Raw genomic sequence first — 27,182 nt, 5'->3', positions numbered from 1 at the left:
TTATATGACATGTAAATTACATCTCAATAAAGCTATTACCAAAAAACAAAATCAATTCACAACACACACACATAGTTCTAGAACATAAGACTGCCACCCAGCCAAGGTAGATCCAGGCTCTGCCCTGCAAGTGTCCATGTCCTTGCAGTCCAAGTTTCCTTCAGTCTCTGTAGAGGCTGAAGCTTCCCTGCAGTGCATGACACTGCCCTTCAATTCAGTAGCCCCCTCCTGGGCTGTGCCTGGAGGCTGGATCCAGCCTACTGAGAACCTCTTAGACTGGGAGAGAGCCTCATTCACCGAGTGAAGTTGGAGGGAGGGGAGGAGATTTTTGCCTTGGCAGGGCCCTTGGGGTCCCACACAAATCAGTTATGTGACCTTGGTCTGTCTCCTCTTTTGCAAATTGAGACAACTAAGTCCCCACCCTAGTCTTGTGAGTATTTCATGAAATTATGAGTCTAGTACAGCTTCTGGCACTAGCCAGTGTATTCCATGTTAGAAAACAGATGAAGAATCGACCGAATTTGGAGGATAATCTAGATAAAATCAGAGAGGTGGGAGTGAAGGGATTTAATTTGTTAAGAAAGAAGAACAAGTTTTAGAAAATTGTCGCAAGTCTCTTGCATCTCTTTTGATCATTTCAACTCCGCACCTAGCGGGACTGTAATTGCCTGAAATGAATGAGTGAAAGAGGGCATTCCTGCCCCTATAGAGAGAGGGCAGAAGAGGAGAGGGGAAATAAGGAAGCAAGAAAAGGGAGAAGGAGAAAGGAGAGAGTGTTGGTGGGGAGGATGCCAGGGAAACTGCCTCAAAGACTCAAGAGACAGGAAGGACAGAACTGCCCAGGGAAAGGGTGGCTGAGGGGAGGAAGGAAGGCCAAAGAAGAGAAGGAGAAATGGAGGCAAAGGGAGGGGAGGTGGCCAAATCGTCAGGTGAGAGATGAAGAGGAGGAAGAGTTACAGAGAACCACTGGGGAGAAGAAGGAAGAAGCCAACTAGCCTGGGATCAGTCTGGAGAAGAGAAGACCACCAAGACAGGAGTCCAAAGGCCGCCTTTCCAGAACCTGGGGACACTGGTCTCCATTGGCTGACAACTGGGACCTCTCTCCCTATTCTGGCCCAACCATCCTCTCCCTGCCCTTGGGCAGCCTGGAGAATCCTGAGTACCTTGGATGGAGAGGGCTTTGCAGATTAAGCTGGTCACCTGGAGGTTGGGTCTGGTCGTGTCCTGCCTGGGTCTGCTCAACCATCCTGGAATGAACCTCCTCCCCCAAAACTTCCCTGACCTCCCAGACCCCATCACCCCTGACTTGTCTCCTCCCTGACCCCACCCAAAGTCCTGACCATTTCTCATTTCCTGAAACAGAGCATGCTGATCACCACTGGCTTTTGCTCCAGCAAAGTGCCAGCTTCCCCAGCCCTTGTCCAAATTCAGTGGTTCCCAACCAGGCTTCATCTGGAAGCCTTTTAAATATATGGATACCCACTAAGGAATTACTAAGGAGCCATTTGGCCTTCACTTGAGCACCAGTCATTTTAAGTTGTCTGGGTGATTTAATATGTGGTAGGTGTTAAGAACTCCAGTTTGCCTCCTTCCTTAAGCCTTCCTGGCCCTGGGCTAAGGCCATAACCAAGGCAGTACTGCCTGATGCATACTTGCCTGGTTAGGTACCTAGAGGACCTCCTCAGGTCTGGCATATTAGGAATCTTCATTCCAGTGTGGCCTTCTTTACAGCCCATCCTAGACCCACAGCCTCCCCCAGGAAGCCCTCCTAGATAGGCCCTGGGGCTCAGCAGCCCAGGAAAGTTGCCAGCCCCTTGCATCGGGCCTGGCGCACAGGCAGCAGATTTTGAGCTCTAGAGCTCCCACAGCTTGGCTGGGATCCCTGCTGGAGCAGAGAATACTGAGCAAAAATGGGCAAAGCAAATAAGTACTGCTTTAGGGGGCTCCCTGCTGTGCCCTGGAGGTGTCTTAGGGGAAACTAGGCCCAGAAACCCACACCGAGGTGGAAGAGGGAAGGATTCTGTGGCAGTTGAAGTTACTGTCCTGCAGCCCAGAGAACACAAGGCCAGCTAAAGACTGTGGCCTAGGCCAGAGGTAATGCCAGGTAAATGCCAGGTTGGATAGGTGATGAATCCAGAGGTGGCACAGTGGCTGGAGTTTCTGGCTTCTGACCCTGGACCAGGCAGCTCCAGCACAGCAAACTTGGGTTCCCTGTTCCCCACTCAGGGGTAACCTTTCACCCACGCTCATGAAGAGTGCCCTTACAACCCAAGGGTCCTTCTTCTGCATAAACCCCAGAGTGCAACACTGGCATCTACTCTGAAATGAGCAATGACTGAGCCTGCAGGGGCCAGTGATCCAGGAAGGACCTACACAGTGGAATTCCAGGAGCTCCCCCACCTCTCCCAACACCCCAAGGAGCTGCCTATGGTCTCACTGTTGGAGCTGCCTCCTTCACTTTCAGTGCTGCTACTTTTCTCAGAAATAAATATATTTTTATTGTTTTATAAAAATAACAATATTCATTGTAAAAAAAAAAAAATCTAATAGCATCACATCTTAAAATGTCAATCCTTCCCTAGCAGTGGGTGGGACAGTGGGTCCCTCCTAAACAGGCCAGCACAGATGTCAGGATCCAGGTACTAGAGCTGGGGCACAGGCCCCCTGCCTGGAGAAGGAAGTGGGGTACAGGGCCTTTCTGCCAACTAGGTCTTAGGCTTCCTGAGCAGTGTCTTTGGGGATTGTTCCTCTTTGCTCATCCCAAGCTCCCAGCTCTCTTTAGCTGCAGGAGAACTCCCATCCCCGCATGATGGCTGAGCAGAATGGCAGGCCTGGAGACTAGATTTTTTGGGAGGAGGGCAAATGCTGTCCAGGATCTCCCAGGGACCTTAAGGTGGACCCCAAAACCAGCGAGGAGAGAGGAGGGCAGGAGACCCAAAAAGAAAGTGGGCGGGGCAGAGCAGAGGAACCCAGGCTGCCTGAGCGTTTGTGCTCTGGGCCTGAAATGGCTAGGGAGATGCGCAAGCTGAGAGAGGCGATGGGGTGATAGAGGCAGAGGAGTCCCAGGGGAAGACAGGAAAGAAGCGGGAGGAGCCCCGGAAGGCACCCCACACCTGCGAGCACCGCGGGAAAGAGTCCAGGCCCCAGCTTCAGCGAGAGGGAAGTGCACCGGAAGGAGCAGGCTGAGTAGGGTCCAGGGTCTAGGCCTGAAGAGCCGGCCTGCTGCACCAGCCAGAGCATCTCGAGGGATACGGAAGAAGAAAGAACGCCGGACACAGGTTCTGAGCACCTGAGCCTGATGCTGAAGGCTCTGCTAGAGCTGCACGAGGACTGGCAGTGAAGGACAGACCGGCTCCGCAGAGAGGTACTGGGGAGTACCTGGGGGAACCTGGCCTACGAATTCCACCCGCCCACACACTTCCTTTCGCTCCCCTAGCACCCAGCACAAGCCTCACAGTGCCGATCCTAGAGAGGGCAGCTGCGGGCCGCGGTGTTGGGGGAAGAGGGCAGGGGAGTGTATTTATCCACAGGCACTCGGGATCCACTTCTCAGCGCCACGGAGGCTCAGGAGGTCTGGCCCTCCCGCTGAGAAGGTGAGAAGGTGAGAAGGTGGATGGGGCTGGGCTGGAGGGTTCTCCTGGAATGACCGGAATCGTCCCCCGCCCTGAAAAGGCAGCAGGAATTGGAGGGTAGCGGAGGATGCTGAACAAGGCTGACGCCAGAGAGGATGGCCTCTTTCCCGGATTCCAGCTGGGCTTTGGAGAAACCCCAGGGAATCCCAGTTCTAAAGAGCCTCGAAGGGGAGCTTGGAGAGGGGGTGGCCCTCCCTGCGTTGATCTCCCCATTCCTGCCACTTAGAATGGAGGACCCGCACCACCATTGCCCTCCCCCCACCGTCTGGCATCCCCCTTCCAACTTCCCTAGGTTCAGTTTCCCAATCGCCTTACCAAAACAGAGACGAAATAAAGAGTCGGAAGAATTCTCTGGGCCCCTGGGGTCTTGGCGGGTTGGGATCACAGTGAGGCCGCAGGTGGAGACTGGCAGTGAAGAGGAAAGCAGCAGGCCCAGGACTCAGCCCAGAAAGAGGAATCCCCGTTCCCAGTGAATTCGCCCAGGCGGACTCACCACGCCTCTAGCTCTGCGACCCTCCGTCTTGCACTGGGCAGGAGGGTTCTTCTAGAGCCAGGCAGGGACACTACATATGCACGCTTTGTTCCCCAACCCATGCACATATTCTGAAGGGCCGGTACCGACCCCCTACATCTCCCAGTACACCCTCACCACTTGTCTGTACCCCGGAACAGGTGTGCCCAGCCTCACCAAGGACCCGCGGGCCAGGCCATAGCGAGGCAGGATGTCCTCTGCGTCTAGGAAGGGGAGGACGCCGATGGGAGCCTAGTAGCTCCTGCACAAGGCGCCTCCTTGGTGCCAGCGAGCCTAGGGTTCAAGAACCTGTGTTCCTGCGGCTGCCCAGGCTCCCAGCTTGGCCAGAAAGGGGTCTGACTGGGTTAGGAAAGGGCTTGGTGAGGATACCTAGTCCTTCTCTCCACTCCTCCTCCATACGCACCCCCGCACCTCTGTGCACAGAAGTCCTGACTTCCTCACCCCATCCCCATATGCAGGTGCACTGGAGCTGGAGCCCCACTGCCCAGGCCTGGCCAGAAGAGAGAGTCAGGATTCCTGAGGGAGGCCGAATCGTATACCTCCCAGAAAGAATATGAGAAAGGAAGAATAACGGGTGCAGAAGAAAGAAGACTGGAACACCCAGCTGGCTTGGAGCTTAGCGATGCTCGCTGCGGTGCTCCCTGCCTGGCTCCCTGGAGCAGACAGGGAAGGGAGAGCTGCCAGAACCTCCAGCGTCTTGGCTCCGAAGGACTCTGTGGGAGGCCTCCGACCTCTCTCAGGAGTGTGCTCACGCCCAGAAGCTCATCCATGGGCCCTGGAAAAGGACTCCGGGACTGAGACTGGCATGGAAAGATGCCATTTGCAAAATGAAAAATTAAAACGATGACAACAAACAAAGCCTGACACGGTACAGCAGGTGCTGTTTTTCCATTTTTGTCTGCACAGAAACTGAGGCCTGCAGCAAGTGGAACCGCTAAAGCTGGGGGTAGGGGTGCAGTGTCCAGCTAAGCTGAATGTTTGCTTATGTTTCTGTTTATAATTTTTGTATACTGGATGCAGAGAGGCAAAAAACTGAAGTGCAGAGTAGAGGTGGTGGTTGGGTGGGGAGCAAATCTTTTGGTGAGCTTGGCAAGTGGGGAGAAAGAGGGTCTGAACTGCATGATGGTCACTAAGGAGTTTGCTGCCACTCCAAGCACCAGGCCGGGAGGAAGTGTGGAGAGCTCACAGCAAACAGGCAACATGGATTCCTTCAGCCCAGCTGGGTTCCACTGGGTCACACTTTCTCAGGGACTCTCCTGAAACTCTAGAAACCTTTCTCACCCCTCCCTCCTATATGCCTACACACTCCTACAGGACAACAGACTCTCAACACCTACCAGTAGTTCACACTGCTCTCCCTCTGAACACCCTGACTTAAGCCTTGGGCTCAATCCCACCCGCCTTTCCTGCCACCCACCCAAATCACTTTGTGGCTGCATTTCCCTCCCTCCTTCCCTTCCTTCCTTCGATCTTTCCTTCCTTTCTTCCTTTCTTCTTTCCTACCTTCCTTCCTTCCCTTCCTCCCTCCCTCCTTCCTTCCTCCCGCCCTCCCTTCTTTCCTCTCTTCCCTTTTTTCCGTTTGTATTACCAGCAAGACCTCCCGACCTGCCCTTTATACCCTCCCCTTTTCCTAGGTCCCACACCCTAAGTGGAGTAGCTATTAATCATTCAATTAAATAATTGGTGTGTCCCCCCCCAACCTCACCTTCTGCCGGAAACATCTTGCATCGGAAACACCCAAGCATTCCCGTGCACACTGGACACACTGGCACTGACACACGCACACACTCATATGCCTGCTTTTCCACTCGCAGGTTAATGGAGGCTGCACCAGAGACACTGAGCCATGCTGCAGCTACGCCCGCTCTCGCAGACACCCTTAACCAGATTCTTGGACAGGCTCAAGCACCCTGCTCACGCCAGCAGGTCAGAAAAACGAAGGAAAGTCTGAGATTGTAGTGCTTTAGGGGAAGGGTCACAGGCCTTGTTGCGCGTGCACACATTTGCACACACACGTCTGTCCCAATGATTCGTCAGGGCCCCCTTCTGAGTCAAAGAAAGGGAAATCTGGGCCCGGCCCCTCCTGGCGCTGTTGAGAGGAACGCTAGACTCGGGTGAGCCCTAGCCTCTCCGGTAAAACCTGGGGAGGGCTACGCCCCGGGACCCCAGTTGCTCAGCTCCTCACAGCCTGACCCTGCTTCACTTCCAGCCGTGCTCACCTTCAACCTTTACCTCTCCGCAGCCTCGGAGAGGGCGGGACCCGGGACAGCGACAGAGCTCGGGGGAAGCTCCGCGGAGGGAAACGAGAAAATCCCCACCTACTATCCCTGACTCTTGGTGCGGTCCCCCGTGACGGCCTCAGACCTGCGGGAAATCCAGGACTTTGCGGTCTACCACGGTCTCAGCCTCACTCTAGAGCCTCTCGCCTGCACCGGCTGTCTGCCAGTGCGCTGGCTCACTCTCCCCGGGGGACGCGGGTGAGCCGGTCTCCTTGCCTCACTTTCCTAGCCTCATTCTCCTACTCTCGCCCTTGCTCTTCCATGAGGACCGGGGGAGAGAGTCCTCCGGGCCGCGTTCATGACTGTGGGTGTGAGTACAAATTTAGAGGTTGGCGCACCGAACCCAGGCCTGCGCCCCCGCCTCCAGCACCCCCACCGACCCAACCACGCCAAGAGCCCGAGCAAGGCCAACCTCCTGTTCTCTGGTAGGTCTCGCCGAGGTCGCCTTCTTTGCGCACTTTGGTTATTGATCCTGTGGAACCCGCTGGAGCGCAGCTGCTGCGCTTCTCTGGGAACGGAGGGAATGGGGAGGTGAGTAGGCTAGGGAATGGTGGAGGGGGAGGAGAGGTTTGTCAACTTTGGGAGAGGGTGTAGGGCATTCCTTAGGGCCGCCTCAGTCTCCCTCTGCCGGGCTCGGAGCGGGGCTACACTAGGGGTGGAGTGGGGCCAACGCTCCCCTCCCCCTCCCCCTCTCCGCCGAGCCCCGGCGCGTCTGGGAGTCCTGAAACCCTGACTCCCGCCCAATCAGCAGAGAGGGGAGGAGCAGCGGCCGGGGGCGGGGCCTGAGCAGGTGTTGGGCGGGGGCGCGAGGGGCGCGAGGGGCGGGTAGCCGCGCTGAGGGCCAGCCTAGGCTGGCTCCGCTGTAGCTGGGTTGGCAGTGGCGGTCGGCATGGGCGATGGGGGCGCCGAGCGCGACCGGGGCCCCGCGCGTCGGGCGGAGTCTGGTGGCAGCGGTGGGCGCGGCGGAGAGGAGGACTTGCGAGCTGATGGCGGTGGCCGCAGCCCAACCGAGGTGGCCGGGACGTCGGCCTCCAGTCCCACCGGCTCCAGGGAGAGCGGCGCGGACAGCGACGGACAGCCCGGGCCAGGCGAGGCAGACCATTGCCGCCGCATCCTGGTGCGAGGTAAGGGGACAGCCCGCCGCCCTGCTCCACTGGACCCTAACGTTACCCATACTAGGGGCCCCGACCTTCGTGCAGCTGACACCTCCCAATGCATATATTCATTCATTCCTCACCCAGTCATTCATTCAGCAAATATTATTTTGAGCGTCTATTGTGTGCTGGGCATTGAGCTGAGGGCAGGGGACAAAGCAGCGAATGGGACCGAAGCGGTCCCCGTTTCTCCGCCTCTCTGGCCAGTTCCCTAGCCCTAGGCCCACCCCGGACCGCAGAAACCGAACGCGGGTTGCTGAGAGCCTGGTCTCCGTCCCGTGACCCTCAAGGCAAGTGCGGAGAAAAGCGTCACGCGCGCTCCGCGGGGACAGGACGTAGAGGGAGCAGCGTCGGCAGCCGCGGGAGGAAAAGGCCCCGGCTCTTCAGGGTGGCCGCGTTGCTTCCTCGCCTCCAGCACAGCCTCGTTTCCTAACCCAGGCAATCGGGACCAGTGCCCGGGGGAAACCACGCGGGACTCGGAGGGTGGCATGCGCGGCGCTAGCCCGCTGTGCTTCACTCTCTCGGTTCCCACTTCCTTGCGGCAACTGGGCCCAGCTGGCTCTCGGCGCCGCCTTCCCGAGGCCTGGCTTTTCACGTCCTTCCCTTTCTCCCTCGGCCCTTGTCCTCCTCTCTCCTTTCCCCGCCATTCCTCTCAGCCGAACGCGCCTTCCCAGCACCTTCTTCCTGCAAGCGCCTTGATCTGGACTGCGGCCGATTCCCAGCTCTGTCCGGCCTCCTTGCCGCGAGGCCGAGGCTCCCCAGGCCCCCAGCGCCAGCCTCTCGCAATGCCGAGGGCTCCGCTTTCCCTCGATCTGGGCCTCGCTAGGCGAGATGGGAAGAGAAAGGGGTCTCCGGGGTCTTGTCCTCAGCCCGACCCCCAGTCCCCGGCCAAGCCTGAAGTCTGTTGCCTCCCCCATCCCGAAGCCCCAGGACCGATAGACCCAGCGCCAGAAGAGGACACTGGCGGTAATGACTCCCCTAGGCTCCTTCCTGGGCTCCCTCCCCGCGGCTTCCTTCTCCTGCCTCTTTCTAGCCTCTTCACACGCGCTGCTCCGGAAAGTCGCGGGGCCTCTGGAGGCCACCGGCCCGAGCTAATTTCTTTGGCCTCCACCTGGGGAAAGGGAACAGGCTAGAGGCTGGCCCTGGGTCGTTCCAGCAAGGGGATGCTGTTTGATCTGAGCTCGGGTACCTTCAAGCTGACTGGGACACCCTGGGCCAGTTGGGCACGACCTCTCTGCGGCGCTCGGTGTGGGTGGCTCTGGGGACTGGAGACAGGGAGAGGGTAAAGCATTCATGCAGCCCAATATGAAGGTGACTGATGACTGCCTTGAACAAGGAGGCAGGGGCTCTAGCTCTGGGAAACATTCCCGATGCCAGCTGTCACTGGAACAGTGGGTGCTCACTGCCACTCATAGCTGACACTTGAGTCAAGGCAGTTATACCATCAGGAATTCCAGCAGGTGTGTGGACCTGTTGGGCACCAGGGATTAAATCCGATTTTATTCTTTAGGCTGTGAGGTGTCCTGAGCGCAAGGCATAAGCAGCCCTTTTGGTTCCATTAAAGGAATCTGTAGGACCACCAGAGAAATCAGTCCCCCAATTCCATATTCCCAGGAGAAGATCTAAAGTCCCTGCCTCTGACACTTATTACCTTGAAGCCCACCTATGGGTGGGCACTTTCTTCTGCCAGGACAATTGTGAGTTCTGTGCCCACCTAACACCCTCTCCACTCTACTAACCCTCTATGTAGAGCAAATAAGTTTTGTGTACAGATGTTAATTAAATAGGCTTCAGGAGTAAACTCATAGAAGGTGTAATTCAAAAGTGACCTTTCACCCTGTGAGGTGAGGCCACCCAAGCTGGGAGCAATTCACAGCCAGGCAGAGATGGGCTTGCACTGGATGTGAGACAGCCAGTGTGCATCTTCAGGGGGTGTACTTTTATAAATGTATGGGCACACACAGAGGTGCCATTGCATTAGTAAAACATAATAGAAATACTAATATAAAGCATAGATGATATATTTACACACCTAACAGAAATGAAAGGCAAATGGGGCTTTTATAAATCCCTCTGCCCTTCCCCATTTAATGATGAGGAGGTTATTATGGGCCTGAAACGCTCAGGCTGTGATTTACCACTAATCTCTCCTAGCCGGGGTCACCTGTGTCACTGGCAGTCCCGCCATGGCTCAGGGCTCTGATCAATGAAACAGGCCTGGCACTGGTGAAGGAAAGTCTGAACTGCCTTGGCCCCTGAATGAACATCCCTTCCATATATAGGGCCCTCAATACAGTTTGCCCTTGACCTCTGAGAACGCATCCTCCCAAAGGACCTTGGAAGGAAACCACTAAAAGGTAAAAGGGAGGCATTTGCCTTTGCAGTCCTGTGTTGATGCTGGGTTGGAGCCACCCCAGAGCCTCTCCTTTCTTGGGGAGGCCTCACCCCTTCTGGATCCTTTCTACCTCCTTAAAGTCTGCACTCCTCTGCCTAAGGGCATACCATAGGAAGGCAGGTTTGTCGAGGAAGTAGGGGGAGCACTTGGGCACAAGAGTTAAGCAAAGTTGGTTTAGATTACTGGCCTTACAGCCCTTTAAACCTGAACCCAGTTTCTTTGTTTCTCTTTGCTTGTTTCCTCATCTTAACAAAGGGACCCATAGTCCTTACCTTGTCAAGAATCAGAGATGATTTCTGTAAAATTGCAAACACCCAGCAGGATCTCCATATATATTTGTTGGCAGAAGGAAAAGCGTAGCTCTGAGATGACCCACGAACCACTTTTGATGGGTGGGGCAGTGGACCTTGCTTGTCCGAGGCCTCTCCCAAGTCATCCCGTCCCCTCTCCTTCTGGCTCTGGGCCCAGGGCCTGGGCTATACTGGGAGGTGAGCACCTAGAGGTCAAGAACCCACTGATGGTAAAGGAAAATCGGCACCACCTTGCAGACCGCACAGTGCGTCCTCCCCAATCTCCTTGGTGGGACCCAGGGAGGCCAAACCTGCAGAATCCCCTGACTCAAAATGAAGTCTCCTTCACATCACACACGGGCACAGACTGAGCTGCTGAAATGATAGGCCCGAAGCACAACAGATACCCAGCACATCCCACCGCGGACACAGAGAGCCTCCCCTTCGGATCCTACCGCCTGGGAAGGCGGCTACGCACCTCCGAGTGCACAGCCCCTTAACCAGTGAGGGCGGGGAAGGGGGAATCCTTTTGTTTTATATTGGAAACCGCTGGCCAAAGGCAGGCAGGAAGCAACCAAAGGAACAGGCCCCCTCTAAGCCCTGGCTCAAACAGCACAGGGCAGTGGCCGAACACCAGTTTTTCGGTGGAACTAGGATCCCGGCAGGCAGAAGAGGTGGACAACTCTGACCCCAGACTTCCTACAACCCCCCGGATCCAGGCTCGCACCCACACACTCAAGCGCACCCTTTTCCTAAATTACTTTGGATGCGAATTTTACGACCGATTTTGATAGATCCGTGAAAGTCTGTCCACCAGCGTCACCCAACACAGCAACTTTTACAGACAATGCGTGGCGTCGGCTCCTGCTCACCCAAAGCGGCCTCTCCAGGCTAAGAGCCACCCTGCCGGTCCTCAAACCCCATTCGAAACCCTGAACCCCTTTGTCTGGGAGCGGAAGGACGAGATGACTGAAGGATTCCTTGGAGAAGTGACTCACTGCAACCCCACCAGCAGCAGCAAAAACGCTTTCGACCGACCGGGAACTGGATGAATGTGCGGGTGGCTGGGGACAGTAAGGGGACGCGTGAAGCCCAGTCTTCTGGCTTGGGCTGGGTGATTCCCGCCGTGGGATGGGTGGGATTGACTTTAGTGGGGTCCAGCCCCTCGGAGAATCCGCGGGCAGCCGGGTCCCAAACTCCAGAAACACTCAAGTCCGAGCACCTACACGCAGCACAATGGCTGGCGTGCAGCCACCGGGGCCCTCGCTCCGAGACGCATCCGAAGAAGCCATGCAAGTCGCCACTGCTTTGGGGATCCGGCTGGGAGGTTACTGCAGGGACAGATGCCTCACCTTCAGCAGCCGCGTCCAGGCTCATCACCGACCGGCCTCTGGTCGCTGTTTAGATTTCCAGCAGCCACTGGGCTTGGAGAGATCGGCCCGGGCCGCAGACCTGGCCCTGCTGAGCAGGCCTTTAGCAAGGGCCATGGGACTTTAGTCTCAATATCTGAGTCTGTTAATAGACCTGATAACCCAGGACTAGCCCCCAGGCAGACGTGGAAAGGTGTAAATGGCTCATGCAAGGAACTGCACTTTGAGATTTTTATATTTGTTTTTAATTTTTGGTTTTAGCATTTCTGGAGGGTTTCTTTTTTGTTTTCTTGGTGTTGCTCTACATTATTTTTTCCTTTTTGTTTTCGGCAGGAGACCCACATTCCCGTAGTGGGCCTATGCGGGGCCCTCTCATTCGGGTCTTCTTTTGTTTCACCCGTTCCATACCTCCCACCCCCCACACACACACGCTGAAGTAGACCAGCAACCTGAAAAACCATCTTGTTGGTGTGTCTTGTGCACCCAGTTTTCATTTTCAGGGAGCCGTTCAGGAAGATTAGACGGCTCCTTCCCTCTTCAGGCGATTTCTGTTCCCCCGCCTGGTCTGGTAGACCCAGGAACCCATGGAACCGGCACTGCATTCCCCCGCACCCACATCTTCAGGGATGGGAGATAGCAGTGGCGTTCGACCGCAGCCAGTCAAAGCCACCAGGCTCAGGTCTTCTTCTTTTGTGCACCACCTGTAAGGAGAGAGTGTGTCTATGCATCACCCTGGCCTGGGTGCCATTTCCCCAACTCTTCCTTGGCCCCAGGCTCCCTTCTTGTTGGCTAAATTTCTTTGATTTTTATTTTAATGGTGGGAGATGGAGCATATGAATTTTGCCTATTTGCACTTTGCTTAATATAAAATCACAAATAATGCTAGACCTGACTACCCTTGGAGAACAAGTAGCCAGTTACCTGGCTGTGCATCCCCAGATTCTGTACCCCAGTTCAAGATGCTCTGGTAGAGGACACTAAGGCTGAGTGGGCCTGCCTACCAATCCCTGGGGCCAGACAGGTCTAGGAGCCTAGTTTATCCCTCACACCCCCAACCCCAACTCACTCCGGAAGGCAGTTGGGGGTTTCAGTGTCCTGGGTTCTCCCCCTGCTGGCAGATGCTGCCTGGGGACATCCAGCACAGCAGAAAGAGGTAGAAGCCCCAGGCTTGGATGTGGCCTACAGAGCCAGGGTGAATGCACCCGGAAAGTCAGGGTGAGTGCTGGACCAGAGGGGTGTGCTGTAAGGTCATACCCTTGGGGGCTTATAAGGGCTCAGGGCCCTCCTTGACTCCCCCCCACACACACACTGCCTTGACATCTTTTGTCCTTTTGTTGTTGTTCTTCTTCTTTTTTTCTTTTTAAATAGAGTGGTTGCTCTGTCTCCCAGGCTGGAGTGCTCCGGTGCAATCAGAGTTCACTGTAACCTTGAACCCCTGGGCTCAAGCGATCCTCCCTCCTCAGCCTCCCAAAGAGCTGGATTACAGGACTGAGCCACCCCACCTTTTCGTTCTTTAACTTATTCCACAAACATTACTGCGTACCTACTGTGTGCCAGACTGATTCTGGCTGAAGCTGCCTGCACGCAGCTTCCCAGGGATGTGTGCTGTTTCAGCCCAGCTCCCGCAGCCAGGCCGGGAGCAGCAGGGTAGAGACTTCTGCATTCAGGTCCAGGGGAGCCGGTGCCCGGAGACCGGTTCCCTAGACACCAGGCGCATGTTGGAGGTGGTCGCTGTGCCCACCAAATCCAGGCGATCTCCCCGGATGTTTTTAGCGCACAGTAGGCACTCAATAAATACTTCTCGAATAACCTAAACGAGACAAAATTCATCAGCATCGCATATTTCTGTGGGTACTAGGCGGCCAACTCCTTCTCCCGGAAGAAAGTGTGCGTTCTAAGATTATATTACTTTTTGACGTTGCAATGTCCTTGTATGAAACGGTGATCGATCATAGCAGAACATCGAATAATTGGTAAAACATGAATTGACAACGCCATAGTTTTGGAATTTTGTTTGTGTAATCCGCAGCTTTGGTAAGCACTGAAATACAAAACCTGAAAACCCTCATATATGTGGCCGCTTACCTCCTGGCCCAGGCTGGAGCGGAGGTCGGGGGAAGCGCTGGGCCGCTCCTAAGGTCAACCGCGAGTCTCCTGCTTTCGGCGGCTGCCGGGTGTGAGGTTCCACGGGCAAAAGCAGCCAGAGAGTTGACAGAAATAACTGGATAAATCTGGGACCCTGCCCTTCCCAGCTCACACGGCTGCAGCCCACGGCTGGAGCCAAAAATAGCCGCGCAGTTGAAGCCGAGGTTTCTTGAGCGTCCTGCTGGAGACTGACTTTCAGAGCGCCTATCCCGCCGTCCATTCCCCACTATTCTGCAGCCCACCGCGTCCACCCGCGGAGCTGCGGGAGCCAGGGCGGGGCAAAGGACACCCTGCTAGGCACAACAGGGCCACGCTTACAATGTAGACAGGCAAATAGAGGATTTAAATACAAAAAGTAATACGAGGTCGATTTTTTTAGAAACCGGAAGCAGAGAAAGATCCCAGAAATAGCCATTGTTTTCAATTCTGGGTGAGTCCTTCCAGGCGATTTTTCCACGCTCCTATACGATTAAATAAATATTTCATTGGCTGTTTTGCAATTTACCATTTCAAAAAATTTAATCTGCAGTGATCATCTTTTCTCCTGAATTAGTTCTTGCGGTCTCTTGACTGCAGAGTTAAGTATTCCTTTGGTTGGGGAAAGCCTAATTCCCCTAACGACTGGTGGGAACTTGGGGTTGTTTTTCTTTAATATAAACACTGTAAGTAAGCTCCTAAGGCAGGGGTCTTCTCGATCTTTGCGTGTTTCTGTGGGATAAGTTTCTAGCAGTGCAATTGCTGTTTCAAAAGACTTACACACAATTTAAATATATTTCATTTACTGTAAGAGATAATTGTAAAATAGGTAATTAATTCATCAAAACATCTTTTTTTCAGACATCGGGATATGGGGGTCCCACTATTTTATGGGTTCAAGCTGGACTCAAACGCCCACATAGCTGGGATTACAGGTGGAATCCACTGCCGTTTTTAAAAAGTATCCGGTGAAAAACCTCTCCTATCCCTGTCCCCATCACCCACTTCCCACCTGGCTCAAAGACCTTCTAGTATGTCCTTCCAGATAATGTTTATGCTTACGGAAATCAGTGCAGCTATATAATTGTTTCCTTCCAATATAGCTTGGGATGTAAATAACTCTTTGTTTGTTTTTTATAGATGCATAATATTCCATTTAAATGGACTGGGTGGATCATAATGTATGTCATATAACCAGTACCCTCTTTGTGGACATTTGGTTATTTTCTTATCTGTTGCTAGTATGTGTAATCCTGCAATAAATAAACTTGTTTCTTGGTCATTTCCACATGTGTGAGTATATCTGTCAGAGAAGCTCCTTAAAGTGGGTCAGTGGGTCAAAGGGTATCTGTGTTTGAAATTTGGAAGATAATGTCAAATTGCCCTCCTTAAGATGGTAACAATTTACACAATGCCTGAAAGTGCTTGTTTCTTCAAAATTTGCCAGCACAGTTCACATTTTATATTTTGATAAATATTATCAAATTATTCTGCAGGAAAAGTTCAGTAATTTATGCCCACCCCTTTGCCCTGTCCCCACATTGGATGTTTTATATCATTTCTTCTTTGTCAGTCTTCATATTTAGTAGCTAGTTGCATTTCTTCTGTTTGTTCATTTCCTTTGACCAGTTTAATTTGCAAATATCCAGTTTCCTTATTGATTTGTAGAAACTCTATGTATTGCTTTCAAAATGCGTTGCAACACTTTAAAGTTTACAATTTATCCTTTAACTTAAAAGGATGTCTTTTGTTTTCAGAAGTATAAAATATCTTTTATTTTGATTATGTCATTATATTTTATTTTTTTAGAGACTAGGGCTCTCTCTGCCGCCCAGGCTGGAGTGCAGCGGCCCAACAATACTGCACTATAACCTTGAACTCTTGGGCTCAGGTAGTTCTCCTGCCTCAGCCTCTGAAGTAACTGGGACTACAGGCACTCCCACCATGTTGGCCTGGCTTTAAATTTTTTATTTTTATTTTTTAGTAGAGACAGGGTTTCACTATATTGAGGAAGTCAGTCTCAAACTCCTGGCCTCAAGCAATCCTCCCGCCTGGGCCTCTCATAAAATATTTTTTTAATTACAAAAGCAATCTATACTGTTTTGCTATGTCATGTAAAATTTAAAAGTTTCTCATTTCCCCCACATAATATACTTCCACTTCTAAGATTTACTTTCTAAACTTTACCTAACAAATAAAAAATATAAATATGTAAGTTACATATTACAAAAATGGGATTTTTTTTTTTGCAATGGCTCTTTTTTTTTAATTTAAAAAATTTGTCAGCTTGAAAGTAGGGTAAAGAATATTTTTGGAAATCTTTCTTTCTAGAACTCCCTCATTATTTTTAACCACTGCGTGGGATTCCACTATGTAGATATCATACAACTTATTTAACTGGTCCTTTATTGATGGATATTTAGGTGGGTTGTACTTTTTCATTATTACAAAAAATGCTGTAGTGAACACCTTTGTATCCTAATTTGAACAAATGGTTTGCTTTATTTTTAATGATTCTTATCTTTGTATCAGGAAACACCTCATTTATGCCGTAGAATGAGTGCTCCCCTGAACAAATGGTTTTTTTTCAAATCTTATTTATGCCATAATTTGCAAAGTGTAAAACCAGGGGAATATTTTATTATATTAAGGAATAATTGTCTATTTTTATTGTGATAATAGTATTGTAGGTGACTTTTTAAAAAGAGTTCCCTTTTTTTTAGAGATACATGTTGAAATACTAATAAGTGAAATGTTATAACTTCTAGAATTTGCTAACAATTATGGCAATGTAGAAGAAATAAGGTTGTTCCTGCGTTTCTAATAGTTAAAATTGGGGGGATAGGTATATCAGAGCTCATTATACTGCTCCCCCTAATTTTGTAAATGTTTGAAATTTGTCATAATAAAATGTTTAAAATAACAAGAATCATTTTACATATACATGGTATCAATATAATTACAGGATAAATTCCTAGAAGAAAGCTTTTCAAATCCAAGGAGATACATTTAAAGTTATGATAGGTATTTTCAAATTTTATACCAAAAAATCTTATGCTGATTTATACTACTAGCAATCTTGTTTAAAAGTACCATTTCTCTACATCCTCCCAACTCAGGATATACTTAATTTTTTAGAGTAAAATCTTTTCAAGTGACAAAAAAAATCTCATTTTATTAGTATTTTAAATTACTAGTGAGGTTAAGCATATTTTTATGTAGTCATTCTTATTTTAAATTTCTCTTCTGTGAATTATTCATATATTTAGCCATTTCCCTATTGGATCACTTATTGTTTTCTTATCTTTGTAAGTACCATTTATATAATAAGGAAATTAGCCCCTTTTCTGTGACATACTTTACAAACAACTCCCAAGTCATTAAAAAAAATTTTTTTTTTCTTTGTAGGATTTTGCTTTTTTCTAAACTGAAATTTAAACTGTAATCACATTTAATGGTTGTTCCTTTTCGGGCTTCTAGATTCTAACTTCTAGTTAAAAAAAGCTTCATCCAGAGTTTAAAATATTATATATACATGCACAACCATATTAAAATTTTTGTTACCAAAAATTTTTATAACCTAGTCTTTGCAGCAAAATAAATAATAAAGAAAGACACAAAAATGAGTAGAATCTTTCCTCCCTGACCAGTTTCCACTCCTCAGAGGCAAGAGAAGAGTGGTGCTTATTTTGCCAGACTTGTTCCTGTGTGATTACAAAAACACAGACACACACACAGAAAGAGTTTAGTTTTACTGTTTTTTTAAATATAAAAATGAGTTTATGCACACTTGCCATTTCACTTGGTATTATATAATGAACACCAGGTGATGTGTCTCATTCTTGTTAATGTCTATATATAGCCAAAGTTATTACTAGACTGATTTTATCAACAATTTTCCTGTTGATAAACATTCAGCTTTTTCCCTTTTTTCCCTCTTACAAACTATGCTGCAAACAGTGAATCTGTCTTTATCAAGTATGCCAATATTTCTCTGTGATAGAAAACACCAAAAAAATTCTGGGGAAAAGGAACAGTGCATTTTAAATTTAGCTAGGCATTATTTCTCTTCAAAAACCATACATTACATCAATATATGTTTTTATTAACAGAGTTTGAGAGAACCTAATTCTGCTTACCCTTGTCAGCACAATTTTCCCAGTCTGATAGCTAAAATATGGTATCTCAAAAAACAAACAAAAAAAAAAAAACAAGATATCTCATTGCCGTTATAACTTTCATTTCTCTGATTCCTCTAGCTCGAGTATTTTTTCATATTTATTAACCACATGTTTCTTCTCAGAATAAGTTGTTCAGTTTCCCGCTAGACTGCTTGATTTTACTCATTGGTTTACAGAGGCTGTGAGTATACCAGACATTAGGACTCTGTTAAGCGTTCGTTATGAATATTTTTCTCCCAATCTTTATTTGTGTTTTAACTGTCTCTTGCCCTACAGAAGCGTTTATTTCACTCAAATATGTCATTTATTTTCTTTTTTAAAAAGTTCTTTTGGGCTGGATGCAGTGGCTCACGCCTGTAATCCAAACACTTTGGGAGGCCGAGGCGGGCGGATCACAAGATCAGAAGTTCAAGACCAGCCTGGCCAACATAGTGAAACCCCATCTCTACTAAAAATACAAAAAAAATAGCAGGGCATGGTGGTGGGCACCTGTAGTACCAGCCTGCTTGGAAGACCAAAGCAGGAAAATCACTTGAACCCAGGAGGCAGAGGTTGCAGTGAGCTCAGATCACACCACCGCATTCCAGGTGGGCAACACAGCGAGACTCTGTCTTAAGAAAGAAAAAAAAGTTCTTTTATATTTGCTCTTCAATTAATTTTTAGAGCTTTTTTTACATTTAAATTTGTGTTTATTTTGCTCATAGTGTGAGAGAAATAAATTTGTTCCAAATAATTAACTGATTGTCCAAAAGCCATGTCTCTAATAACCCTGTCTTTCCTCCAACTAATTTGAAATATTGTCTTCATAACATACCAGATCCACATAGACGCAGGGGTTTGCTTCATAATTCTTGTGCCAGCATCATACCACTTTAGTTGCTGTAGATTTGTAACATATTTGCTGTGTGATAATACTAGTATTCACTCCTATTGTTTAACATGTTTTTATTGACTATTCTTTCCTTTCCTTTCCTTTTCTTTTCTTTTTTTTTTTTTTTTTCTTTTATTTTTTTTTTTTTTTGGGGGGGAGGGGATGGCATTTCACTCTTGTTGCCCAGGCTGGAGTGCCATGGTGCTATCTCAGCTCACCGAACCTCCGTCTCCCAGGTTTAAGTGATTCTTCTGCCTCAGCCTCCCGAGTAGCTGGGACTACAGGCATGTGCCACCATGGCCCCCCAATTTTTTTTTTTTTTTCTTTAGCAGAGACAAGGTTTCACTGTGTTAGCCAGGATGGTCTTGATCTCCTGACCTCGTGATCTGCCTGCCTTGGCCTCCCAAAGTGCTGGGATTACAGGTGTGGGCCACCATGCCTGGCCTATTCTTCCATTTTCAATGTTTCCAATAAACTTGAGAATGAATTTTCCATAAGGAATTTTTGGAGTAATCCCATTATATTTGTAGGTGGGGCCAGGAAGGACCTTGCCAAGAGACTACCCGGTGCCAGGTAGGAAGGAAAGCGAGATAGGGTTTTGGAGGTGGGGGGTCTTTTGGGAGAGGTGCCAGCAGGGGTCTTTTGGGAGAGGTGCCAGCAGGGAGTAATATTTGGTCCTGGAGGTCGGAAGCAGAAGCTCTTTGGGCAGAATTCACCCTCCCATACACCCCCAGAACCCACCCCTCTTTGAGGAAACTTGAGGGGCAGCAAAATGCAGGGCTCATTCCATTTCATCCTAACAAGTGCTACCTGCAAGGAATCCCTGGAATGAAAGCTGTTTCTCTTTCTTGATTCTTCCCCCAAACTCCTCCTAGAAAAGGAGTAATTCAAAAAAGGGGCTACTTTAGTAAGATAGGCTATATTTTGCCGCAGAGACAACCCCAAATTTTAGAGGGTTACAAAACACAAGTGCATTTATCACTCACATGATAAGTCCATTGCAAGTGGACAGGGGCTCATGTTGGTTCTCAGAAACTCAGGCTAACGCAGCTTCTTCACTCCTGCTTCCAGAATCATCACAGCAGAGAGAAAGGATACGGCAACACACACACTCTCTGGTTGTTGGGCTTTGTTATTTAGGGGAGGAACAGTAATATCCCCTTACCTTGTTATATTATTTCCCATAGAAATATGGATTACTTACATATTTTTAAAATTTATTTTTTATTAAAAATAAATTTCTTGAAGGCCGGGTGCAGTGGCTCACACCTGTGATCCCTGCACTTTGGGAGGCTGAGGCAGATGGATCACTTGAGCCACTTGAGACCAACCTGGCCAACATGGTGAAATCCCGTCTCTACTAAAAATACAAAAATTAGCAGGCATGGTGGCGGGTGCCTGTAATCACAGCTACTTGGGAGGCTGAGGCAGGAGAATTGCTTGAACCGGGGAGGCAGAAGGTGCTGTTGAGCCGAGATCATGCCACCGCACTGCAGCCTGAGCAACAGAGGGAGACTCTGCCTCAAAATAAATAAATAAATAAATTACTTTACGTTTATTATCTCTCTCCCCAGTACAAGGTTTATGGGAACACGTGCTTTTCTCTTTTGCTCATTTCTGTATCCCCAGGCCCTGGAATAGTATTTGGCACATAGGTGCTTATTAAATACATGTTAATGATTGAATATATTCAATTGTTTGAATCTACATAAATGAGATTAATCTACACATATTATTCTTTAACTTACTTTCTTGCACTTAATACCTGTTCATATAGTTTATTGCCTCATTCTTTCCAATTGCTACATGGTACTTTATAATATGAACATACCACAATTTGTTCAGTTGTGTCTCTTGTGGAAAACATTGAGGATGCTTTCAAATTTTTGGTGCTTTGAGCAGTGCAGCAATACACATCATCGTTGTATACACTTTGGAGCACCTGAGCCTGTGTTTCCCTAGGACAAATACCAGGGAAAATAAAATTAGGCTGGGTACAGTGGCTCACACCTGTAATTCCAGCACTTTAGGAGGCGAAGGTGGGTGAATCACTTGAGGTCAGGAGTTTGAGACCAGCCTGATCAACATGGTAACTCTACTAAAAAATTACAAAAATTAGCCAGGTGTGGTGATGGCAGCCTGTAATCCCAGCTACTTGGGAGGCTGAGGAAGGAGGATCGCTCAAACCTGGGAGGCTGAGGCTGCAGTGAGGCAAGATTGTGCCATTGCACTCCAGCCTGGGTGGCAGAGTGAGACTTTGTCTCAAAATAAATAAAATAATTGGAGTAAAAGTTATGTGCATCTTTAATCTTGATAAATGCAGCCTTAAAAGATGGACTAATTTATGGTTCTACTAATAGCTTATGGGAGTGTGGATTTCCCTACAGTGCAACATTGTTATTAATTGTCATCATTGTTCTTAATCACCTATTAATGTCCTTTCAATATTATGGGAGATAAAGGATTTTCCATTGATGCTGGAACTTGTATTATATCAATTACTGTGAAGCTATGCTTATCCTTTCATATGTTTATTGGCCATCTAGCTGTCTTTTTCTGTGAATGACCCAGATGAATTACTTGACCATTTATTTTATTAGGCTATTTACCCTAAAAAAAATTTTAGTAAGTGCATTTCATATATTCTACATACTATTTCTTTGCCTTGTTTATTTATTTATTTATATTTATTTTTAGACAGAGTCTCACTTTGTCACCCAGGCTGGAGTGCAGTGGCATGATCTCAGCTTACTGCAACCTCTACCTCCCAGGTTCAAGTGATTCTCATGCCTCAGCCTCCTGAGTAGCTGGGATTACAGGCACACACCACCACGCCCAGCTAGTTTTTATATTTTTAGTAAAGAAGGGTTTTCACCATGTTGGCCAGGCGGGTCTCCAACTCCTGACCTCAAGTGATGTGCTTGCCTTGGCCTCCGAAATTGTTGGGATTACAGGAGTGAGTTACCACACCCAGCCTCTTTGACTCTTAAAAGTATTTTTTTTAATCTGTTTCTTGTACTTTATCTTGGTTTTGGTGCTTTTGTCATCCAAGTTTTTAGCTTTAATGTAGTCAAATGCATCTTTTGTGTTCCTTTACAGCCTCCAGTTTTGTACCTTGCTTAGAAAGCTCATCCCAAGCCTAGGATTCTAAAAACACCCTCCTATATTTTCTTCTAATGCCCTTATCATTTTATCATCTATGACTTGCTCTTTAATCCACTTGAAATGTATTGTTATTTACAGAGTGAGACAGGAATTTAACTTAATTTTATTCCAAACATACAATGTATGGTCACCAATCTGCTTAACATATTGACTAGACCACCCTTTTCCCATCTCAAATGGCTCTCTACGGCAAACTCTATCACTATGGATACATGCATCTAATATCCCCTTGTCTTGTACTTTCCATGCCATTGTTTCCCCATATGCAGTCATTTGAGTCCCATCTCATTTGGTATATTCACCTTCCATTTATTTTCTTAACATTTTAGCATAACACACTTTAAGATTAAATTTCTGCTTTAGCCACATCCTAAGCTTATAAAATTATAGGTTTAAATTTTTTCTAGTAAGCATTAAAATAAATGCCTAACTTTTGAAATGACATGTGCTTATTTATGTACCATTTTAAATCATCTTACAAACTACAAGTGGAATACAGAGACACTACTTTGTTTTCTCTACTCATGGATTTGTCAATTTCTGTGACAACACTTCACTCTAGCTTTATGCCATGCTTTTGTTGACAACTTTTGATTTTGAAATTTTTATAGACTCACAAGAAGTTATAAAAATAATACAGAGAGGTCCTGCGTATCCATTACCTGGCTTCTTTGTAGATGGCTTCTTACAAACTGTAGCACATTATCAAAACCAGGAAATTGACATTAGTGCAATATAATTAACTACACTACAAACCTTCCTTAGATTTCCCCTGTTTTTCTTTTCAGTTTTTTCAGTCTTTGTATATAGTTCTATGGCATTTTATTGCATGTATAACTCCACGTCACCATCACCACAGCCATGACATAGCACTGTGGTGTCACCACAAAGGAACTTCCTCTTGCTACTCATTGATGGCCAGGTCCTTCCTCCATCCCCAAATCCTGGCAACTACTGATCTGGTCTCCACTTCTATAATTTTGTTACTTTTATATTAAATAAACAGAATCATATAGTGCATAATTTTGGGGACTGGCTTTTTCCCCTCAGTATAATTTCCTGAGTAAATTATTGTGTCTATCAATTATTATTCCTTTCCTTCCCCGAGTGGTATCCCAGAGTACAGTTATACCACAGCCAGTTTAACCATTCACCCATTGAAGGATGTCAGATTTGTTTCCAGTCAGGAACTATTACAAATAAAGCTACTATGATCATTTGTGTATAGGTTTTGGTATGAACATAAGATTTCAGCTAGGCATGGTGGCTCACGTCTGTAATCCCAACACTTTGGGAGGCTGAGGCAGATAGATCACCTGAGGTCAGGAGTTCGAGACCAGTCTGGCCAACATGAGAAGCCCCATCTCCACTAAAAATACAAAAATTAGCCATGCATGGTGGTGGGCACCTGTAACCCCAGGTACTCAGGAGGCTGAGGCATCAGAATCCTTTGAACCTAGGAGGTGGAGGTTGTAGTGAGCAGAGATTGTGCCACTGTACTCCAGCCTGGGGAGATAGAGCGAGACTCTGTCTCCAAAAAAACAAAAACAAATATTTCATTTCCCTAGAATAAATTCCCAGGAGTTCAGTCACTGGCTTGTAAGGTAAGTATATGTTTAACTCTTTAAGAAACTGCCAGGCTAGTTGTACTATTTTCCATTCCCACCAGCAATGTAGGAGAGATCCAGTTTCCCTGCATCCTCCGCAGCTTTTCCACTCTCAGTATTTTTTCTTTTGGCTGTTCTGATAGGTGTTTCTTATTGTGGCTTTAATTTGCCTTTCCCTGATGGACAGCAATGTTGAACATTTTTCATGCGCTTATTTGTATGGCACGTTTTGATATCTGGTGGCAAGTATGGGGTTGCTTTCTCCCAGACCCTGAGGGAGACAGCTGTGCTTGGTTGCTCACTGAGGTGGCAATGCTCCTTTTAGGTCTCTTATAGAGAGGGGTGGCTTGGTGTCATGGTTAGGGGCTCAGGCTCAGATGCTGCAGGGTGGGCTTCAGCAGGGTGGGCTTCAGCAGGCTGATTACGGGGAGGGTATGACACCAGATGTAACACACCCTTCTCTTATACGTACCCCACAAAACATGTTTGATAAAATCAGTGCCATTTGAGATGGATTCACTTGGGAGTGTTGTAACAAAGTTCTGAGACTGCTCTCACAATTGGAAATTATGTAACCTGAGCGAAGGGGACTGACCCAGTCACAGTGGAGTCACAAATATTACCCTATCTTTTTGTAATGTGAACAGAATTGGAGTTGGGGAGTTTGAGTTGTCCTAAGAGACCTGTAGTTCCTGCAACACATCCTTTTGATAAGCTCTGCCCAGCACCCTAGCAGGACCTGGAAGGGGATGGAGAGGGAGGCCACCTCTGAGCAGTGACACATCCTCCATCCTGGCTCATCTTCTCCCTGAGGCTGACCGTGAACAGGACCTGCTTGAGAACCTGTGAGATCTGAGCCAGGACTCTTAAGCCAGGAGCCAGCGCATACCCTGGGGGGAGGGGTGTCAACTGGCACGGAAAGGACCCAGAGTCAGTCTCCAGGGGTGGGGCACTTGAAGGGAGGGGCTCAGGCTAGCCCTCTAGAGCAAGGATTTTCAAGGTAGGTCCCGTAGTCCCTGAGGATCAGAAGGAGCCTCCTGGCAGATAGCACATCCCAAATACAGCTCTTTCCATTATGTCCTCCAGGGGAGGGATGAACCCATCCAGATGAGTCCATCTTTTACTCATGATCAAGTCCTCTTCATTTCAACCTATCAATTGAATTATTAAGAATTACCAACCGAGGGTAGGCAAAAAGTAAAATGATGGTGTTTCGAGAGTTTCTTGGACACTGCCAGTATGACCTTGAGTAAATTACTTAAAGTTTGTTACTCCATTTCCTCATCTGTAAAATGGGGATCATAATGGTTCCAGGTTCATGGAAGCATTGGAAAGGTTTAAGCACTTAAAACAGTAGGGTGAAGTGGCTCACACCTGTAATCCCAGCACTTTGGGAGGCTGAGACAGGATGATCACTTGAGCCCAGGAGTTCAAAACCAGCCTAAGTGAGACCCCATCTCATTTTTTAAAAAACAAAGACAAAAATTAAAAAATAAAATAAGGCTGAGTGTGGTGGCTCCTGCTGGTAATCCCAGCACTTAGGGAGGCAGAGGCGGGCGGATCACTTGATCCCAGAAGTTACAGACCAGCCTGGGTAACATGGTGAAACCCTCTATGTCCCTGTCTCTACAAAAAAAACACAAATTAGTTGGGCATGGTGGTGCACTCCTGTAGTCCCAGGTCGGGAGGCTGAAGTAGGAAGATCAATTGAACCCCAGAGGTGCAGGCTGCAGTAAACTGAGTTGGCACACTACACTTCAGCCTGGGTGTGAGAGTGAGTCCCCGTCTCAAAAAATAAATAAACAAAACAAAATTTAATTAAATTTAAAAGTGCTTAGAACAGTCCCTGGCTCAGGCCAAGTACTGCAGAAGTGTCAGCCTTTGTTATGGCTGGAATGTCAACAGCCACTGCCCACTCTGGCCGAATTGCAAACTCCGACTGCGTGCGCCCCCTGGAGGGTATTAGAATTCCTGCACCTGTGGAGGGTTGCTTTCTTCCCTGGGCTCCCTCACCGTGGCCTTAACGCTAAGTAATGGAAATTCCTGTTAGTTTATCTTCGTTATCATAGACATCATTTGTTAGGAGTGATTTTGTGAAATCCTACAGGATGTGATGCTGCGTATTTCCACAATCTAATTTGTAACACAAAATATTCTAATAACTAGATTTCAAGCCGTCAGTATGTGTGGGTCAAACATGGATCATCTCCACCTCTATAGTTAAATGTTACTAAGTTCTTTATTGGGAATGTGTAGGGAACATGGGCTTCTGGGTTTTCAATCCCTCTTCAGTGGGCTGCAAAATATTGGAGACCTTGTGCATGGAGGGCATTGGTCAGAGTCCAGGAGTGGCCCTGCTGTTCAGGACCAGACACATGGGGAGTGGCAGCAGTGCCCACTCTGGAAGGCATGCCAGCAGCCTGATAAGGCAGGTGTTGTCCTTGGGCCCTCCTGGGGACCTCAGCTCCCTAGTCTGTCCCATGTCCCACATCAGTTAGCCTCCTCCTCATGGAGCCCAGGTCTGTGGGGAACACTCCCCCATACACACACACACACACACACACACACACACACACACATACACAGAGAGAGAGAGAGAGAGAAAGAGAGAGAGAGAGAGCTTAGGACCTGGCTCTGACCTCTCCAGTAAGCCTTACCTGATTAATCACACTCAATTGTAACCCACCATTCCCTGTGTACTTGAGGACCCAGCATATTCTTCCCATTTGTTCCTTACTCTGCAAGGGCCCAGAATCCTGGCTGGGTCAGAGTGAATTCTTTCTTCCCAGACCATGATGGTGGACCTGGCATTTGTACTGAGGCCTATTCACATACATTTACCCACCCATTAGATACAATATCCTGCACTGGGTGATTAAGAAATCTGGGCCCAGAGAGGGTGAGCAACTTGTCACAGGTCATGCAGCCAGATCCAGGCCGGAGGAACTCTGTGATAGATCACACCACCTTTTATTAAGATGCTTGCTGGTGATCTAACTCCCCAGCTAATGAACTAACCTAGTTCCTTTCATGGCCCCTGCAGATGCCAAGGGGACAATTCGGGAAATTGTCTTGCCTAAGGGCCTGGACCTGGACCGGCCCAAGCGGACGCGTACATCCTTCACTGCCGAGCAGCTGTACCGCCTGGAGATGGAGTTCCAGCGCTGCCAGTACGTGGTGGGCCGCGAGCGCACTGAGCTGGCCCGCCAGCTGAACCTCTCCGAGACCCAGGTAAGAGACCAGGGCCAGGCCACTCCCGTGTCCTGGCGGCCTGGGAATCCCTGGGGAGAGGGGGCTCTGTGAACTGCTACAGGGAGACCCAACTTTGGAGGAGTTCAGACAAACATGAGGGAAAGACTTTAAGCTGCAGGTAAACCAGAGCTAAAAAGCAAATAACTAGAGTGCTGAGCACAGTCAGGAAATGCCAGTGGGGGCTTCTGGATACCTTAGGCACTTTTGGATGGAATATGGGAAAAGTCCAGAGGACCTGGGGGAGAGCAGCCCTCGAGGTGCCGGGAGTGCCTTAGGGGGGCATTGGTATGTAAGAGGAGCGACAAGAAGGGAGGATGAGGGCTTGGCTTGTTG

The 27,182-nt window shown here is 48.4% G+C and overlaps 1 protein-coding gene across 1 annotated transcript in view; it reads left to right on the top strand.

Moving 5' to 3' along the window:
- The first annotated feature begins 7,286 nt into the window (after positions 1-7,286).
- The window catches only part of VAX2 (ventral anterior homeobox 2), a 32,622-nt gene continuing 12,726 nt past the window's right edge, over positions 7,287-27,182 (top strand). The window contains exons 1-2 of the mRNA XM_032291811.1: positions 7,287-7,567; positions 26,641-26,828. Coding sequence (XP_032147702.1) covers positions 7,333-7,567; positions 26,641-26,828 — 423 coding nt within the window. The 5' untranslated portion in view covers positions 7,287-7,332. The remainder of the gene's footprint in view (positions 7,568-26,640; positions 26,829-27,182) is intronic.

The sequence above is a fragment of the Sapajus apella genome, unplaced genomic scaffold (assembly GCF_009761245.1).
Source record: "Sapajus apella isolate SASKATOON/1434 unplaced genomic scaffold, GSC_monkey_1.0 scaffold26, whole genome shotgun sequence".
NCBI lineage: Eukaryota > Metazoa > Chordata > Mammalia > Primates > Cebidae > Sapajus > Sapajus apella.
The sequence above is the reverse complement of the archived record's forward strand: the minus strand, read 5'-3'. Positions and strand labels throughout refer to the sequence as shown.